General features: G+C 35.6%; 4 protein-coding genes across 14 annotated transcripts; all 4 read right to left on the bottom strand.

The window, feature by feature from the left end:
• Positions 1 to 155: 155 nt before the first annotated feature.
• LOC111298127 (ubiquitin domain-containing protein DSK2b-like) lies at positions 156 to 4,215 on the bottom strand. The gene is made up of 8 exons (XM_022892814.2): positions 3,877 to 4,215; positions 2,931 to 3,698; positions 1,850 to 2,061; positions 1,657 to 1,770; positions 1,357 to 1,415; positions 982 to 1,010; positions 700 to 789; positions 156 to 596 (listed from the first exon to the last, which is right to left on the bottom strand). The coding sequence occupies exons 1-8, from the start codon at positions 4,115 to 4,117 to the stop codon at positions 448 to 450; spliced, it is 1,662 nt and encodes a 553-aa protein (XP_022748549.2). The 5' UTR covers positions 4,118 to 4,215; the 3' UTR covers positions 156 to 447.
• A 713-nt stretch (positions 4,216 to 4,928) lies between these two features.
• On the bottom strand, positions 4,929 to 7,586 carry LOC111298760 (U-box domain-containing protein 15-like). Its single transcript, XM_022893487.2, has 4 exons — positions 7,183 to 7,586; positions 6,944 to 7,060; positions 6,296 to 6,718; positions 4,929 to 6,202 (listed from the first exon to the last, which is right to left on the bottom strand). The coding sequence occupies exons 1-4, from the start codon at positions 7,465 to 7,467 to the stop codon at positions 5,147 to 5,149; spliced, it is 1,881 nt and encodes a 626-aa protein (XP_022749222.2). The 5' UTR covers positions 7,468 to 7,586; the 3' UTR covers positions 4,929 to 5,146.
• A 1,524-nt stretch (positions 7,587 to 9,110) lies between these two features.
• Positions 9,111 to 13,300, bottom strand: LOC111298126 (isocitrate dehydrogenase [NAD] regulatory subunit 1, mitochondrial-like). 11 transcript variants are annotated; one of them, XR_016328810.1, is made up of 6 exons: positions 12,712 to 13,300; positions 11,896 to 12,135; positions 11,236 to 11,314; positions 10,725 to 11,058; positions 10,258 to 10,478; positions 9,820 to 10,159 (listed from the first exon to the last, which is right to left on the bottom strand). XR_016328810.1 is itself a non-coding variant. In XM_022892810.2 (4 exons), the coding sequence occupies exons 1-4, from the start codon at positions 13,213 to 13,215 to the stop codon at positions 10,784 to 10,786; spliced, it is 1,098 nt and encodes a 365-aa protein (XP_022748545.1). In that variant the 5' UTR covers positions 13,216 to 13,300; the 3' UTR covers positions 10,562 to 10,783. The 11 variants fall into 11 exon arrangements, 1 of the variants encoding a protein (XP_022748545.1); XR_016328812.1 differs by having other exon boundaries at positions 10,258 to 10,406; XR_016328811.1 differs by having other exon boundaries at positions 10,729 to 11,058.
• A 410-nt stretch (positions 13,301 to 13,710) lies between these two features.
• Positions 13,711 to 16,477, bottom strand: LOC111298125 (SEC1 family transport protein SLY1-like). Its single transcript, XM_022892809.2, has 2 exons — positions 16,286 to 16,477; positions 13,711 to 15,950 (listed from the first exon to the last, which is right to left on the bottom strand). Exons 1-2 carry the CDS (start codon positions 16,314 to 16,316, stop codon positions 14,095 to 14,097), a joined length of 1,887 nt encoding a protein of 628 aa, XP_022748544.2. The 5' UTR covers positions 16,317 to 16,477; the 3' UTR covers positions 13,711 to 14,094.
• Between the last annotated feature and the right edge of the window lie 853 nt (positions 16,478 to 17,330).

Below are 17,330 nucleotides of genomic sequence, written 5' to 3'. Positions count from 1 at the left end.
AATAATAAAAGTAAATAATTTTGATCTTTGGGAAAAAAAAAAAAAACTTGTAATAAAATTCTTCTCGTGTTCCATCTAGGATTTTGAAGTGTTCTTCAACGCCTTCATAGTCAATGTATGAGTCGAATTTCCAGTAAGATTCCATGGAACAAAAATCACAAAGCCAGAAGCATCATCCGAAGTTCTTAAAATTAGAAAAACAATAATCCAAAGTGTATGTACATAAGCAAGTGGGCTGGGGAAAGAGGGAATGATCCAAATATGCATAAGCCTATATCAACATGTGTTCTCGGGTGGGTATATCATCGTGTTTACTTATTAAACACAGCCCAAAGAAGGAACCAGCATGTATACCCACAATCTGTGGTTTGCTCAGGCACCAGGCCGAATCAACTAATCTTACATGGGAGTTCTTGGTCAAATTTAAAAGCATCAAGTTTCGAGGAATTACTGCCCGGAATTTCCCAGAAGTCTCTCAACCGCAGCATGGACATTTCCAGCACTGGCGCGTAGTGCTCTGATATTTTCTTGTGTATCGTAGAAACCCATTTCTTGGAGTTGTGATAATTGTGTAGCATACAGTTCTTCTGGGGGAACTGGAAAAACAACGAAGATGAAGTTAGTAGTGACCGAGAAGTGTAGCAAATCGAGTGAAAGCAAAGTCATGATAAAGATGTGAAAAGATTTAAGAATGCTAACCGTCAGGTTGGTTGGGAACACCCACGCTACCAGCACCCAGACCACCAAACATATTCATCAACAACTCCAGACCAGCAGTACCAGGTGCTCCTGAAAGTGCAATTAACAAACTGAAGTGTAAAACATAAAGATCGACCAAAGAAGAGCCGGTAAAGGAAGGTTACAAGGCAAGTTCGAGAGGTCAATGTTAGAGAGATCCCTTGATGGTTCAAGGAAGTATTCTTCATGCCCCTTGTGGAGAAAATTCATAACTACAAGTTGCACTTGTTTTTATTATGTTACCTGTAGTAGCACCAGTCTGTGCTGAATCCCTGTAAGAAAGCCAAATGGTGAAAAAAAGCAATGATAATCATCAAGGCATTAATCGTAAAGCACATTAAATATCCATGAAGCTAAAAATATGCCAAGACTAATCATCTTAGGGCCAAATTACCAAATGAAAAATAAAAAATTGAGAATTTGCTTCTATTTTTTAAATCCCTCAAATGGTAGCCCCATCTAAAACAATAATTTAGAAATAATTATCTAGTACAGTTGCATAGTATGCAAGAAATCTATGTCCAATCAATAAAGCAGACATATTAATTCACTTAGACAAGGCTTCCAGCAACCTCAAAAGCAAGATTAGCGAAAGGCAATTGAGGTACTATCACTTACTGGGTTGATTGTTGTCGGTTGAGATGAGACAGAAGTGATTGCTGTAAAGCTAGCATTTGCTGCAAGAAACAAAAGAAAACAAAAGAAAGGTGAACATGGGTGACTTTACAGTCAAAATAGTACCTGAAAATATCAAATAATCTGTTATTATCCAGTGGGGTAGCCTTAACATGCCTATAAGACCATAACAGCTAAGGTTGATCTTATACAAAAGAAACACAGATCCAAAACCACAAAGTCATGTAAGCATTTAGCATTTATTAGGAAAGAATTCAGAGATGCATACGGCATAAAAAATACCTGCATTGCCTCAGGGGAAGCCATCTGACGAAGCACCTCTGGATTCTGCATCATCTCTCTCAATTGAGGATTCAAATCAAACATTCCACGTAGTGGGGGGTTGAGATTCAGAATCTAAAAGTACAAAGAGATTCTTAACAAAATGGAAATTAGCAAATGACAATCTCTTGAAAGAAGTGATTCTCCAAAGTACCTGATTCATATATTGGGGATTAGACATTATGCTCTGCATCATCTGTGATATAGCTGGGTTTTGTAACAACTGAGTCAACTGAGAAGCATCTGGCATTCCATTCAACATGGGCAGCATATCAGGAAGTCCAAGGCCTCCCAGACCACCAACACCTGGTGTCCTAGCATCCCCAGTAGAATTTGACCTTGGAGTAGTATTGGTCTGGGTTCCCCCTGACAATTTGCAGCAAACAGTATTTCATCAGGAAAATCTGGATTTAAAACATACATGCAACAGTAGCAAATTGCATTTAAAGATAACAAAAGATTTAGATATTCTAGTTCACTCATTATTACCTTCATGCTGCAACCGTGGTAAAACCATACAGGAAACATCGGTTTAACTTACCATATAAATTTTCTTTCCCTAAATATGAAGAATCCCTCATTTATATCAGACAAAGTCAAAACAAAAGATCAAAGTTATTCATAATCAACGCAACATTAAACATGGACAACAAGCTATGATTAGATGAGTCTCAAACAAATCATTCATCTCACAACTAAACAAACTCAGTATAAAATCCCATTTTAGACATTTCAGATATTTTATTTTAGTTAATATTAGTTTTCATGCAGATACAGTGGTAAAATCTTGTAGGACAAATCGCTTTAGCTTACTGCACAAAAATTTCTAAATAAGAAAGAATCCCACATTCATATTGCAAAATGTCAAAACAAAAGACTAAATTTCATAATCATGCAAAATAAACATGGGCAATGAGCTACAATTAGATGAATCTAAATCAAATCATTCACCCCACAACTGAAAAAAAAGAAAATTAGTATAATGATTTATTTTAAACATTGATCAAGTCCACATGATCAAAATTACTTAGACCATCAGCTTTCAGAATCATGCTTCTTTCTGCAAATACATAATTTCTTCTTGTCAATCAGTAGCATTTTGGATTCTAGTCTACCTTTCTTCTATATATGATAGATATAGCATGTGCATAAAATGAAAAATATGCACATGGGACCAACGAGCATGGCTACACAAGAAAAGATGCTTTAATGAAGTACAGAAGGCTGAAACTTACCACCACCACCAACAGTGTTGCTCCAAGGGTTAGGAAGCGGATTTGTGTTTGGGGAAGTTTGTCCATGAGTGGTTTCAGAACCAGTTGTAGAAGTGTTGTTAGGTGAGTCCCTAGCTTGAGAACCACCTTGATTGTTCAACAGAGCAGCAAATGGATTCGAACCTGGACTATTTCCATTATTTCCAGCCATAGTCGTAGCATTCAAAAATGGCCCCTGAACATTTTCATACATACGCCTAAGCATGTTAAATCCCTCGGGAGAGGATTCAATATTATTCATAGCCCTGTCAGTGTTTCGCATCATTTCACGCATGAGTTCAGGGTTCCTTGCAGCTTCTAATGTTTGCCGGAGAATGCTAGGATCATTAAGTACATGTGCAAGCTCAGGATTCCGATCAATAATCTCACGCATTTGAGGATTGCTCATAATCAAACCACGCATTAACTCTGGGTTATTCATCAAACTTTGAAAAGCAGGTGTATTCATTATTTCCCTCATCATGTTGGGATTTTGAGTTAGTTGTTGCTGTACTTGCTCAAATTCAGGAAGTTCAGATCCAAACAAACCCAAACCTCCACTGCCACCAAGTGGATTAAGTCCAGGGAATAAGGATGCTCCCAGCCCAGCACCCTCATTAGAACCAACACCCCGTGTGACCCCTGGTGTATTACTAGGAGTTTCAACATTTGTGGTAGCCACAGGAGGAGGTGTAGATGAAGATGGGGAAAAACCACGAACCATGTGGACAGTATGATCAGCTTGCAAACCTTCAATAAGGGTGAAGACAGTGAAATGGTCAAGTGATAATTAAGTATTTATGCATAAATCTGGGTGCACATATTACAAAGATAATTTAACCCTTCAATAAAATGGATTTATCTTCTAAAGTAAGCATTGAATACACAGCATTTACAACAAATTTTTCTAAAGACAAATAAAATTTACCGTAGCTTTGAAGGGTTTGGTCGTCCTTCAAGATTCGTCCTTTATAAATCAATCGTTGCTGATCAGCTGGGATATCGCAGTTCTGAGCCAAAACAGCTTTGAAAGATCCAACAGTTGATTCGAGGCTGGTCCTCACCGTAAACTTCGTACCGTTTGAGCAGCGAATATTAATCATCACTCCCTCTTCTCCTCCTCCAACGCCACCGAGTCGCGACTGACTCGAATCACCTTCCGCGCCCATATTCCTCTCTCAGATCGATCAAAAATCCAAACCCTAGAATATTAGATAAATACGAAATTATTTCCCTTCCCTTTTGTATAATTTTTTTCTTCGGGGACAGGAAATGAAAGTGTTTAAAAAAGATGAAATATCAAAAGAATTGGGGAATTTACTGGAAAAAAAAAAAAGAATTGGGGAAATTTTTATCAAAAATCGTGAAAAAAAAAAAAAGAAAAAATATTTTTAGATTCGGAGAAAATGGTGTCAAACAGGAAAAAAATATTATAAAAGTGAAAATCCAGATATTCTTTTTTTTTCCAAAAACAGATTTGTCATGTAACCAATAGTAGTCTGCCACGTTTCATAGAAAAATGGTACCCTCGAAGAACTTTCTGTCTTGAAAATGGGCTGGGTTTCTATGGATTCGGCCCAATTGAGTTTTGTTGTTCAGCCCTTTTTTATTGCCCACCAGCATGAGCCTTTAATTATAATATTTAATTTTATCATCATCGTTATTTTTAATTTTATTGAAATGAATTTTATAATCTAAATAGATTTTTAATGCCATTGTGTTTTTAATTCGAAACAAAAAAAATTTTTTCCTTGTTATAGCAAGCAAAAAATTTTTTTGCCTCATTGACTCTTATTACGGTGATCTCATTATTTTCCAAGCATAATTTTGAAGAATTTTCATTTTTTTTTGTTTTAATTTTTTGCCTCTGCAACATTGAATCCTACAGCCTAGTTTATTTTATGATTTTTTTTAGCAATAAGATGTTTATTTTTTTACCAAATATACATATCAAGACTGATTTTTGGTTCACTAAAAAAAGAAAAGGAAAAACAACTTCGATTATTTGGATATTTACATGATTTAGCGTAGGTAATGGCACAAAATTCACAATCTCTAATATGTTGTGAAGCCACAAATGACACAAATGACAGACGGAAACAAAAGAAAATTAGTGTAATTGAGTTTGATTTACACAGCCAATAACATGAACAGGCACAACCAGACAAGTTGGGATTTGGGAACCATTTGAGGGGAGTTCAAGGAATATGTTCACACTTGCTCATATGCTGTAACAAGGAATTTGCTTTTCTTTGGGCTCGGTTTGTTCCATTTATGGTGATCTCTCTCAGGGGTTCATAAACACCAAACTGAAGAGCAGCCAAAGTAAGAGACGAATTGTTTGACCCCAACTCTAGAAGAACTGACACAGCACATTCCTTGTTCTTTGGTGTCCCACTTCTTATGATTTCTACCAGGGTTTTGATGAATGACAATTGGCCGATTTCGTTTCGTGCCTCAGGATGAGATACAAGAAGTAATAAGATTGAGAGTGCTTCATCAATCATGCCCAAGTTTTTATCCTCGAGTAAATGAAGTAATGGTGGTATAATTCCTGCTTTAATGGCTCTAGACTTGTTGGCTTGGTTTAAAGACAAGTTAAAGAGTGCAGTGGCAGCATCCTTTTTACCTCTGATTGTGCCATTTTGCAAAAGATTTACTAATGGTAGGATTCCATTGAAGTTTCCCACTAGAACTTTGTTCTCATCAAGCATTGATAAGCTGAATAAAGCTGCAGCAGAGTTCTCTCTAGCTTCAGCAGTTCCATTTTGCAGGATCTCAATGATGGTAGGAATAGCTCCTTCTCTGGCTATAAGCCTTTTGTTTGTCTCATCAATTGACAAGTTCAAGAGGGCAGTGACAGTGTGTTCTTGAATCTTGGAGTCTGGATAGGACAACAGCTGAACTAAACGAGGGATTCCTCCGTTGTTGGCAATGAAAATTCTGTTTTCTGGATTCTCTTTTGAGAGCATGCGGATCTTCACAATTGCATCTCTTCTCAAATCAGGCTGAGTGGAAGATAGATTTTGAACCAATGAAGAGATCTCTTCCATGAGTTCAGCAGAATAATTATCAGAGGATGCATAGCTATCTTTCTTGGGCAGTTCAACATTATTCTTCTCACACCATTGCAGAATAAGGTTGCGGAGTGCAAAATTTGGTGCTAGAGACAAGTGATCTAAAGTTTGTCCAGTCTTTGGACAGGTCCGATGGTTGGAATTTAGCCACTTCCGAATGCTTTCCCTTTCATAAGTCTTCAAAAAAAAAGCAGGAAAAAACTATCTCAGTTTTCTTGACACATGTAGCATAAAATCAGAAGCTCAAAACTTGGTTTGACTTGAGATTACCTGTCCAGTTGCCACAATGACAGGATCTGTCATGATCTCTAATGTAATTGGGCAGAGAAATTCATGAGGTATTATGGAAGATTGACATCTCTGGAGAGTTCTTGTTGAAATAGGACCATCAAGGGAAACAGTTTCATCAATCCCTGCAACTTGTTTGAACTTTCCCAGGAGATCTAAAATTTGTTGTATGGTTTCATTCTGTCCACCTCTCTGCGTTACCAGTTTTTTAATAGCTGCTGTTTCAGCTTTCAAGTCTGCAATGGTATGTAATTCTAGCTTGTTTGCGAGTCTTTCAAGTATAGCACTGTCTGCATTCCTGTCATCCTCTTTAGAGAACACAACCATCATATCCATTGCTAATTCCATATCTTGTGTATCTGTCCTCCTCTTTGCCCTTTTGAGTTGCATTCGCATTAGCTCAACCTGGAAGCCAATCAATAACAAACACCCAACTTAAGTGAAGCAAAAAGCTGGCAAATTAGGATATTTAACAGACACTAAAAAGTATCAAGAAACTCAACCAATGAACTAAGAGTTGATGACCAACAGCCATGTGATCTGTCGATGGAATGCTGGACTCTTAGTATGGTAACGAATGATCAAAAAGTAGTAGATCCAAAATTAATAGAAAGAAAGGTGAAACATTACTTGCTCTTTCACTTCAAATGAAACTCCGAGCTCATCATACGGTATGTCATCAAGAGCCTGATTTAGTTTGTCATAAACAGCATGAAATCTACACATCACCGCCTCACTTTCCATTGCCTAATTTTGACAGACAAAAAAAAAAAAAAAACAAAGATCCTCAACCGGGGCAGAAGACAACAAAGCCAAAAAGCAAATCAATGAAAAGGAAACAATTGAAAAGTAGGCAACCACGTGATTACCAAATATATCTTGCTTCCATAGTTACAATTCTTCAACAACTTCTTCGCTCCAAGCAGTGCTCTCTTCAAATTAGCCAGAGAATTCAAACCCAAACCCGAAACAGATGACATATCAAGCTCCCTTATCTCCTCCAAAAGTGGCACCAAAAGCTTCAACCTCCTCACCAAATTCAAGCACTCTTTCCTTTGAGTCTTCCTGAACCCATCATAGGATCCAATAGTCTCTATCACTTCCATCAATTCCCTTACTACTTCACTGCAATCCGTCACAATCTGGCTCTCCATTTCTAACCAACAAGCTTAAATCTCAAAAGGGTAGTTGGAATTTAGAAAAAAAAAATGTGATTTTTGAGGAAAAGAAAAGAAAATGATGGGGTCAGCCTCTGGTGAGTATTAATAAACAAGGCTGTCAGTCATGTTTCTAAGAACGTGATGATTATTTTAATATTTTTTTTGGCGGTTTTATTGGGGAATGATTAATCGCGGTTAGTTCGCGGGATTTCCGGTTCACTGAAAGTGGAAAATCGGGGACCAAGAGAAAGTGAAAGTAAATTTTGAAAAACAGTTGGCGGTTCACGCGGTTTTTTAGTTATGTGACACGTTGCAATCTTTTTTGGATTGTTTGCTTTGCTGATGAGGGACCCGTTCTTTTCTTTTTGTTTTTAGATAATGGGACAAAGACAATCTAAGCCATGGTCGGATTGAGGGGTGTAATAAAGCTATTCAAGAGTAATTCGGATTTAGGTTAAAAATTAATTAAATTTTGTAGAGTTTTTAATCTTTAATATATAAATAAATAATAAAAATATAAATTTGTTATGAATATTTATAATTTTATTAAATTTATCAAACTAAATTCGAACTATTTAATTTAATTAAAAATTAAGATTGAATATAAAAAATAAAATTTAATCAAATTTTAAATTTAAAAATTTTGAATTAAATCGTGTTGAATTCAAATTTAATAATATATCGATTTGATTCAATTTTAAAGTCAATGATATCATAATTTATTGATGAATTTTTAATGAAAAAGGTAAATTATGAAACAATGAAAAATCGTCACGAACAATTTAGAATCAGAGGTGGTACAAGATTTTTTATTGGATCAATCTAAATTGACTAAAAAGAAATTAGTTATGCTAAATTTAGGCATAAGAAATTAGCAAAAATTATCTAAGTTAGTAATATTCAAAATTGGACTTCCATTGAAATAATCTTTCTCCAAGTTGATTTAGATCTCGTTTAAATTAATTAAAACATGAAAGTAAAATTAATTAAAGATATTTCCATGGCATCCAGTTGGAAGTTGGGCGCTAAGTTTCAGCTTATGCTCACATGGTTCATTTGTAATGGCAGAATTTTTATTACGTCATAAACGTATTTTATTATTGAATCCTTGTAAGCTTGGGGAAACATTAGTGCTTATTTGGCCAGCACTATTAAATGTCGGCATGCAAAAGCATATGACAATGGCCATCTTAATAAAAAAATAAAAAAAACAACAACAGTAAACAATAATTTAAAATATGATGTAATAATACGATATAAAAATAATATAAAAAAATATTAAGATAATATGATTTAAAATTTTAATAAAAATCATATATAAATTTAATAAAAAATAATATTTTTTATATTTTTATATCAATACGAATTAAAATATATAATTTTTATAGATAATACATTATGAATATACAAATTATCAATATTTTATAAAATACAAATATACATGTCCCTTAAACGTGAGTATCTAAAAAGTATTTTCAAATTCAAAAGATAAATTTGTTAGTTTTTTCGTAAAAGATTATTAACAAATAATCATAAATATTTTTTATTTTTAAATTGACTTAATATATACTTAATTTAATTATTTCACCATTTGATCCCACAAATTTTTTATTTTTTATCTACAAATAAAATCATCAAAATACTATCAATCTAATATCACTTTCTTTTACATTCTTATTTTTCTCTCCTTCAGATGTCTCGACCTCTAATTTAAGTGATAGAATGCAAACCCAAAAAACCCTTTCTTCCTTTATCCTACTCCTTTCTTTTATTGTATTTAAAGATTGTGACTCTCAGCTCAGTACTTGACACTAACAGTTCTGGTTAGGTTTTGGCCGGGATGACTTAACCTAGATTCCAAGTCCAATGCACCAAGACACGAGGGGAGGAAGGAAGGTCGTGGGCGTGCGATTCAAAGTCTTTCACCGTTCCACCATTTCCGTTGTTATGGGGCCACTATTAAAAAGAAAAGTTGGACCCGAAATAATGCTGCCAGCTCAAGTTGCCGGCTGATTGCTTGCTTGCTACTGCTCCAGTACAAAGGTACCGATTTTAATTGAGTTTCGTTTTAGATTTTTGTTCCCCATACTTTCTTCACATTCAACACCATCTTGCCCCATGGCTTAATTTGTGTGGCCTTCTTTGCTCCAAGACAATACTTGTCCATCAAAACAAAACAAATAAATTCCTAGATGAGATCTGTCATTCCTGTAAATTCTAACCAAATACATTCATAAAAGATTGTGTAACTTTAAAAAAAGTACAAAAAAAAAGTTTAAAATAATTATCTAAAATAATTCCATTTCCAAGAATTAAAATAGACGACATAAATGAAGACGTAATTAATTAAATAAATAAATAACTATCTATCTTGAAGATATGTATGAAAATTGATGATATGACTGTACTGACGTGTCCTAACGCGAACCAAACTCAAGTCTCCATTTTTGTTATTTGGATAAAAAAAAAAAAAAAACAGCTATTAATATTTGGTTTCCAGCCTTCGCCAGTATAAACAAATGCATCTTCCAGAAAATAAATGCCATTTTTACTAAAATTTTCACCAGGAATGGAATTGTGAATCCTCTCTACCAAAGAACAACCTTGTGGCCAACTAAGTTGCCTTTAACCTCGTTAGACATAGTGTATCACTTGCTTGAACCTTGAATACTTCAAATCTGCTAACCTGAATGTATGAATATAGGGGTAAATCATCTATATCAATCTCATCACAGTCAGTATTCAAGTGTACTTGAGATTAATATTTTAAGAACTATCAACAACCTGCCATCGGACTCCACCATCTATGTTATCGCCACCCAGTTTTTGGCAAAGAGATCTGCCTCTTCAAGCAGATGTTCAAGAAAGATCGGTGGTCCGATATCATAAAGCTCACTAAAGGGTTAGTTTCAAAATTACATCATCATCACCTGCTGCTAATTTCACGGAATAAGTATAAAGTGAAAAGGGGTTTCATCATGTGCAGTTGCAATGAAGGCTATATACTTCATAGGAGGTGGAGCAGACATTGCAAACAAGAAAAAAATATACAAATAAATAAATAAATAAAATATAGGCTAAAGAAAAATTGCAAAAAAAAAAATCCAGATATTTATTTCACCGAATGCCATAGTATTATAATCCATCTTAAAATGTAAAAAAAAAAAAAAGAAAATCGCAACTTATTATTTCAAAAAAGAATATCATGGATGAAATCTAAGAATGCAATATAGAAAATAAGAAAAACATACTAACTGAAATTATTAAGACTTGAGAATCCATGATGGAGGAGCCAATCATAAAGAAGTTGTCAGTCTAGATTAGTAATGACAGCATCAACAACTTCTTGTGTAGTGCTATATCCACCGAGATCTTTAGTCCGGTATTTGCCCTCCGAGATTACACGTTTCACTGCATTTTCAAGTCGATCAGCAAATGAAGGAAACTGAAGGTGTCTCAACATCATGGCAGAGGAGAGAAGCAAAGCCACTGGATTTGCCTTCTTTTGATCCACTATCTTTTCTTTTCCCACATTCCCTGCTGAAGCCCCTTGCTCAAAGACAGCATGTTCAGCTCCCACATTGCCTATAGTAATGGAATTGTTTAATGATATAGCCGCAAGAAAAACTTATTTCAAATTAATTAGCTAGCATAATCTCTCTTCTGACAAGTTCCAGATTATATTCATGCCATGAAATAGCAAAAACCAGAAAAGAAAACACATATTAACAGGAACTGGACACATTAGTAAGTAGTTGGTACCTCCAGGCATGACACCAGTGCCTCCAGCAATACCAGCTGCCGTATTTGCAACAAGATTTCCATAAAGATTAGGAGTAACCTAAAGACACAGAAGAAGTCCAGCAGTTGGGTGAAAAGGTGAAACAGTCCTGCTAATTGACATAAATGGGATGCAACATAAAAGAAAGTTACAAAAAAATCTTTGGGATGATGGACTCTTCTAGCAAATTATACAGCATTTTCCAAAACAATACAAATTGTGTTTGGCATTGATATATGACAAACATGTGAAAAAGCATGCGTTACTGATCCAAGGTAAAGAAAATTTGGAATCTATAACTATCTCTACTATCTTGTTGAACTAGTTTAGGACCTTGTGTGTGTGTGTGTGTGTGTGTGTATATATATCATTAACAAGAATATACATAAAACAACACAAGTCTAGATAATGTCACAACACTCAAAAAGAAATTTCAAAGGATTATGTTCCACTAAATGTCTTAAAGATTTTCCAAGTGTCATTTATCAATGTATACTGCAAGGGAAAGGTCAAGACACCAGCTGCTAATTACACATAAATATCATGCATAAACATCCATGAATACCAAGCCAGGGAGCAGCCAAGCAGTTCATGGTACAAGATGAACTATAACAAAAATAAAATGATAAAAATTCCCATACCATGACATCAAATTGCTCCGGTTTTGAAACAAGTTGCATACAGCAATTGTCCACAATAATTTCATTATACTTAATACTTGGATATTTAGTTGCAACTTCCCGGCAAGACTCTAAAAACAACCCATCAGCGAGTTTCATAATATTGGCCTTATGAACAGCAGTAACCTTCTTTCGATTGTTTAGATAAGCGTATTCAAAAGCATATTTTGCAATCCGCTCTGAACAAAACTTGGTTATCACCTACACCAAAAAAACAGCTAAATTACACACTAAAAAAATATTGAAACATTTTCAAAATAATAAGTCATATGAATTATATTTGATGGTAAATAGTTATATCTCTTTAAAAGAAATAATTATTTACTAAAAATTATGTCTTACAAAGAATGGTACCTATACAATTAAACATCTTTATGGACAATTATGTCTGTAAAAAGAGATTTCTATTATAAATAGAAATCTTGCAGTTTTTGGAAGATTAAAAAAAACATCATTTACATATAGATATTCTGCACATGAAACAAAGGCCAAAAGAAGCCCCACGAGTTTTCTATAGCCAAATCAAATAATTCTATTCGTCAATGCAAAACACAGTCAATCATGGAGCTTTACTGTATCTTCAAGGTTTATCGCGAGTAACTCCTTTGCACACCAATTAATTAAGTGGTGGGAGCGAATAAAACCATAAGGAAAGGGTCACAGTTACACGCCTTGAAGCCTTTCCTCAATTTCTCATGATTTTCTAAAGACCCCGTTCTAACATAAAATCTTCAAACTTTCATGAAAAGAGCAATTCAATTATACTTAGTCACATACCTTGAGGCTCTCAACAACGCCAGGCACGACCTCGTGTTCGAGACCCGAGTATTCCCCTTCTGTGTTCTCCCTAATTACCACGATATCCACGTTTTCATGTCTAGTCGGCAATCCTGGCAAGTTACAACAATTGACCAACGAAGCATACAAATCCAATTCTTTCCTTAATTGCACATTCAATGAACTAACTCCACCTCCCATTGGTGTTCTCAGCCCTCCTTTCAGACAAACTTTGTTCTTCTTTATTGAATCTATGACTTCCAGCGGCACGCGCTTCATGTCGCCGTGAACGTCGTACTTCTCGAAGTAAACCGGCGCGTGCATTGCTTCCATCACTTGTTCCACCGCGCTTGTCACTAATGGTCCGATTCCATCTCCTGGGATTAGGGTTACGGGTCTTGGGGCTCCGTCTCCTGGCCGAGGCATGTAGGTTACCGCTCGGGTTTGGCTTTTTTGGGCTATAAGGGTTTTCAGAAGAGGGACGGATCTGCGTGACGTAGACATTCTCGGGTGAGGGTGCTATGAAGATTTCGCAGTTATTGGCGGTCAAATTAGGGTTTTAAAGTTTGGGAAAAAAAGAAAAAAGAAAGTTGCAAAAGAGTCCATTGACATTTGATAAAAAGGAAAGGTCAAAGATGAGAAAGTGATAATTTTGCAAAGTACCCCCTTTACTTTATAGATTTTATATTTTGGCACGAAAATTTTTGTTTAACCCCACAACTAATAAATAATTTACCGTGGAATCCAATTAATTCATGCATGCACTAAAGGTGACATTTAATAAATTAGAAATTTAGATTTTAGCACTCACTTACAATCTCTTTATCTATCTTTAAACTACAATCTTATTTACGTATAAAAAAATAATCTGCTAATGTTATAAAATGACAAATATAAGATGGATTATTATATAATGTTCAAGAATTTCTATCAATTTACAAACCAATGATACATTAATAAGGAGATTGGAAGGAGAAAGATGCAATGTAAAGAAGAATGTAGGAGGAAATGGGGAGATCTAACTAAAACCAAAAGCAGTCTTTCCAATTACAAACTACAAATGGATCTGAATAACACTCGTATATTGATATCTGATGACATTATGGGGTACAAAGAAATCCAAGTGAAAGATTCATATATTGATATCTGATTTGACATTATGGGACAAAAATATATGTTCTCCTGAATAGTCAAGGGTTCAAGACTCAAGTCCGAATTAAAACCAGCATGTGGACTTAATATCAAGAAAAAAGTGCAAGGAATGCACAGGTGCTCAGATAACTAGCTTCATAACTGTATTTACTTGATCACATGGCATCTCCAATTTGGATCATGCTGCCTCCTTCATGAACTGGACTCTGCAAATTATATCCAAAAGCTGCATTACTGGGTTGCTGAGGAAGTAGCAACAGAACTGCCCAATCCCATCTTCTGTCCCAAGAATGTGAGTTGCTCAACAAACTCCATTCCAGTCAAAATTTCTGTTGTTCCATATATAACATGCTTGACAGGCTGCTGACGCTGGGCAAGGTCTTGCAAGCTGCCATACTCCACGTAATTTCCACCACCAATCATGAAAACAATAGCTTCTTTAAAGGGTCCTTTCAGATGGCTGCTACTAGTGCCAGAGCTCGACTTAGGGGCACGAGGATCAAACACAAGGTAAGAATCGACTTCAGGGTTTGGCTTCCCCTCCATCAAAGCTTCCACAGTCCGTGTCAATGCTAGCTGCCTATCACTAGATAATAGGTTCTTCATACCTGCTGTGACAGCACTAATTGACTGGCCATAGAGCTTCTCAGCCCAATCAACAATGTTATTTCTACTAGCAGAATTTGCTGATGCCAATGAAACATTCAATGACTTGATTTTCTTCACGTACTGAAATGCACTTGTATCAACCTCGGATTCTCTTAGTGCAGCTTCCACCGCTTCTGCTTCTGATGGATTAATGGTTTCTGAAGAGATAATATACATTATAGCAAATCGCAGCTTATCTATCTTGGTACCTTTTCCCTTAAGTACACCTAGCAACTCATTTTGATCAATGCCACCTCTGATCATCATGTCATTCTCCTTCTTAACATAAGAGTCAAGGGATCTCTCCTTTATTTCACCCAACAGCACTGTTGCAATGTTTGTGTGTTTATCAATAACCTGCTTCCGTTCTGTTAGCTCAGGCAAGGAGTTCACTGCATTCATTAAGTGTTTTGTGTTCCCCATCAAGTCTGTCCCATCAAACTCAGCTCCAGCAGTCCCACCAGTCTTTCTATTCACCTCATCAACATCTTTCTTATATTTGTTCAATTGGGTCTCAATCTCAACAGCAACTTCAGGGAATTCCAACAATCCATTTGCCATCCAAAATGGATCTGAGCTATCCAACTCATACGATTTCATTCCACCTTTCTCTCCTGGCACACTCAACCGATTAAGCTTCAATCCAATAATATCATGTACAAGCGGGCGGTACCTAAAATCATGTTGTATCCCAGCTGATAACTCGAAATTCCTGTCAAAGACACACAAAATTGGACGCTGAAATGAGCTTACAAAACCCCCACCTTCAGAAAACAAATTGTTCTTTGAAAACAAATTGTTCTTTGAAAACAAATGATCCCTCAACTTCTGATCCAATGCTGAAGCAACCATCTCTGCTGGTCCACCACGTGGGCATCTTATTATGGGCACCACTGCAAGTGTAGCCAAAACACAAAATAATCCACTAACAACCCTCTCTATAATATCCTCAATCTCTTTATCCCCAGCAGATGGATCATTCAATTGCACATAGGTAGACTTCTGGGACAATGAGAACAAATTATCCTCCAATGTCACAAACTCCAAATACTGATCATGAACCTTCGAAATTCTATTGATTGAATCCGAATTCAAAGCCCCAGAAGCAAGATCCTCTAAAAGCGGCCTTGGTATAGACGAAGAGAAATTCAGATGGAAACTATCATAGAGAGAATGTGAGGCATCAGCTACAATTCTCTGGATATTGGAATGATTAGGCTGAACAAAATACACAGCTGGCACATCATGGACAGGTTTTCGATCCTTGTCGATAAGGAAGTATAGAGTAACACCGTGTTTTCGCAGATCTTTAACATGGATCAATGGGGACAGTATATTTTGACAAAATCTGTCATAAATCAAGATCTTGTAAACCTCTTCATTAGCAGTTCCGGTGGGATTCACAGGTTGGTTCAGATTCAGCATTCGGATTATACATTCTGTAAACCCAACAAAAAGATAAAGACCAAAACACCCACTAAGGTCAAAGCTCCAAAATGAAAGATCAAATTCAACATCCCAGTACAAAAGATCCAGACAAAACTACACCCAAAGTCATAAATTTTTATAAAGAAATTGTGGGTTTTGGCTAGATTTTTTGGATTTGGATTCAAAGAATAATAGATCAAATTTAACAAAATTTTAGTAGGGTTGAAACTAAAGACATAAAAGCTTGTTCTAATTGCATCCACATGAAAACATACAAAGAGAATTGAAATGGGGTTTTGGTAATTGGAGGGAAAATGAAGGAGAGAGATCTAAAGAGAGAATTTACCTGTTTGTTTTTGGCGAAGATTGAGAGCCATAGGAGACTGGAAACTAAGCCCTTTGTAGCCAACAATAGACTCTCAAGTCACAAACTTTAAGACTCAATTATCCAAAAGAAAAAGCCTTTGGGAGAGCTCTCTTCTCTTCTCTGTTTCTCTCTGTTGCAATTTGAGGGAGTGACAAATGAAATCCATCGAACAAAGATTCAAGGCGTAAATGTTGAAATTAAAAAAAAAAAAAGAAAAAAAGAGCAGAGTAGGTTCCTCTGCGGTGAGTTTATTGTAGTATCTACAGTTGGTAACTAACATCTTGCCACGTGGTGAAATAATTCAAGCAAGTAAGGGGTTAATGGGCAGACTATTTAAAAGATTTTATGAAGGATGTGTTTGGTCCTCAACTAAAATAGAAAACGGTCTGGTTAAAATAGTTAAAGAGAAAATATTGTTAATAAAAATAATGGAAGACAATTACAATTTTTAAAAATTTGAGATGGTTTTTCTAAAGGAAGATGGGGAAGATATTATATATATATATATATATATATATAATGTGTAAGTTTCAATTCTTTTTGCCATAAAAGAGATTTTTTTTTAATTTTAATGAAGAAATAGTAAAGTTTAAAAGAAACTCCCCTCTCCAAACGCGACCTTCAAAGATTTCCTACAAACAGTTGTAGCTATCCAGCGCAGCAGAAGGAAGCAAAGTGAAAAAAACGGTGACAGAGATGGCTACGTCGTTGTTTTTGCGTAACAGATACTGGGTCCTGAGGCATGGCTAAAGCATCCCAAACGAGAAAGGCCTTATTGTTTCTTCGTTGGTCAGTCAATTCCTTCCCTTTTTTAACGCTGTCTGTCAGGTTTACTATAATCCTTTGTTGCAGGTAGCGATTACCTGTCTGTTCTTGTTTTGTTAAATTAATGTCTTATCCTATCTGGGTCTAACCTGAAAAATGTGAAACTGATCTTAGTACTATATGATTCTAACAGGTTCAGAACATGTTTTTTGTGATGCCAAGTGATGCTAAGCTTCAGTTTTAGCTATAATTTCTTTTC

The sequence above is a fragment of the Durio zibethinus genome, chromosome 16 (genome assembly GCF_047325235.1).
Source record: "Durio zibethinus cultivar Kanyao isolate XHJ-2024 chromosome 16, ASM4732523v1, whole genome shotgun sequence".
NCBI lineage: Eukaryota > Viridiplantae > Streptophyta > Magnoliopsida > Malvales > Malvaceae > Durio > Durio zibethinus.
Note: the sequence above shows the minus strand (reverse complement) of the source record. Positions and strands in the feature narration are given on the sequence as shown.

Coding starts and splice junctions, on each gene's coding strand:
- LOC111298127 (XM_022892814.2), bottom strand. CDS start 4,117: ATGGGCGCGGAAGGTGATTCGAGTCAGTCGCGACTCGGTGGCGTTGGA. Junction 1,011..1,356: donor AACCGACAACAATCAACCCA/GTAAGTGATAGT, acceptor GCTTTCTTACAG/GGATTCAGCACAGACTGGTG. Junction 790..981: donor ACAGACTGGTGCTACTACAG/GTAACATAATAA, acceptor TTGCACTTTCAG/GAGCACCTGGTACTGCTGGT.
- LOC111298760 (XM_022893487.2), bottom strand. CDS start 7,467: ATGGAGAGCCAGATTGTGACGGATTGCAGTGAAGTAGTAAGGGAATTG. Junction 7,061..7,182: donor ATGGAAGCAAGATATATTTG/GTAATCACGTGG, acceptor TGTCAAAATTAG/GCAATGGAAAGTGAGGCGGT. Junction 6,203..6,295: donor TCATTGTGGCAACTGGACAG/GTAATCTCAAGT, acceptor TTTTTTTTGAAG/ACTTATGAAAGGGAAAGCAT.
- LOC111298126 (XM_022892810.2), bottom strand. CDS start 13,215: ATGTCTACGTCACGCAGATCCGTCCCTCTTCTGAAAACCCTTATAGCC. Junction 12,136..12,711: donor GCGTTGTTGAGAGCCTCAAG/GTATGTGACTAA, acceptor TTTTTGGTGTAG/GTGATAACCAAGTTTTGTTC. Junction 11,315..11,895: donor CGGAGCAATTTGATGTCATG/GTATGGGAATTT, acceptor CTGTGTCTTTAG/GTTACTCCTAATCTTTATGG.
- LOC111298125 (XM_022892809.2), bottom strand. CDS start 16,316: ATGGCTCTCAATCTTCGCCAAAAACAAACAG. Junction 15,951..16,285: donor TCTTCGCCAAAAACAAACAG/GTAAATTCTCTC, acceptor TTGGGTTTACAG/AATGTATAATCCGAATGCTG.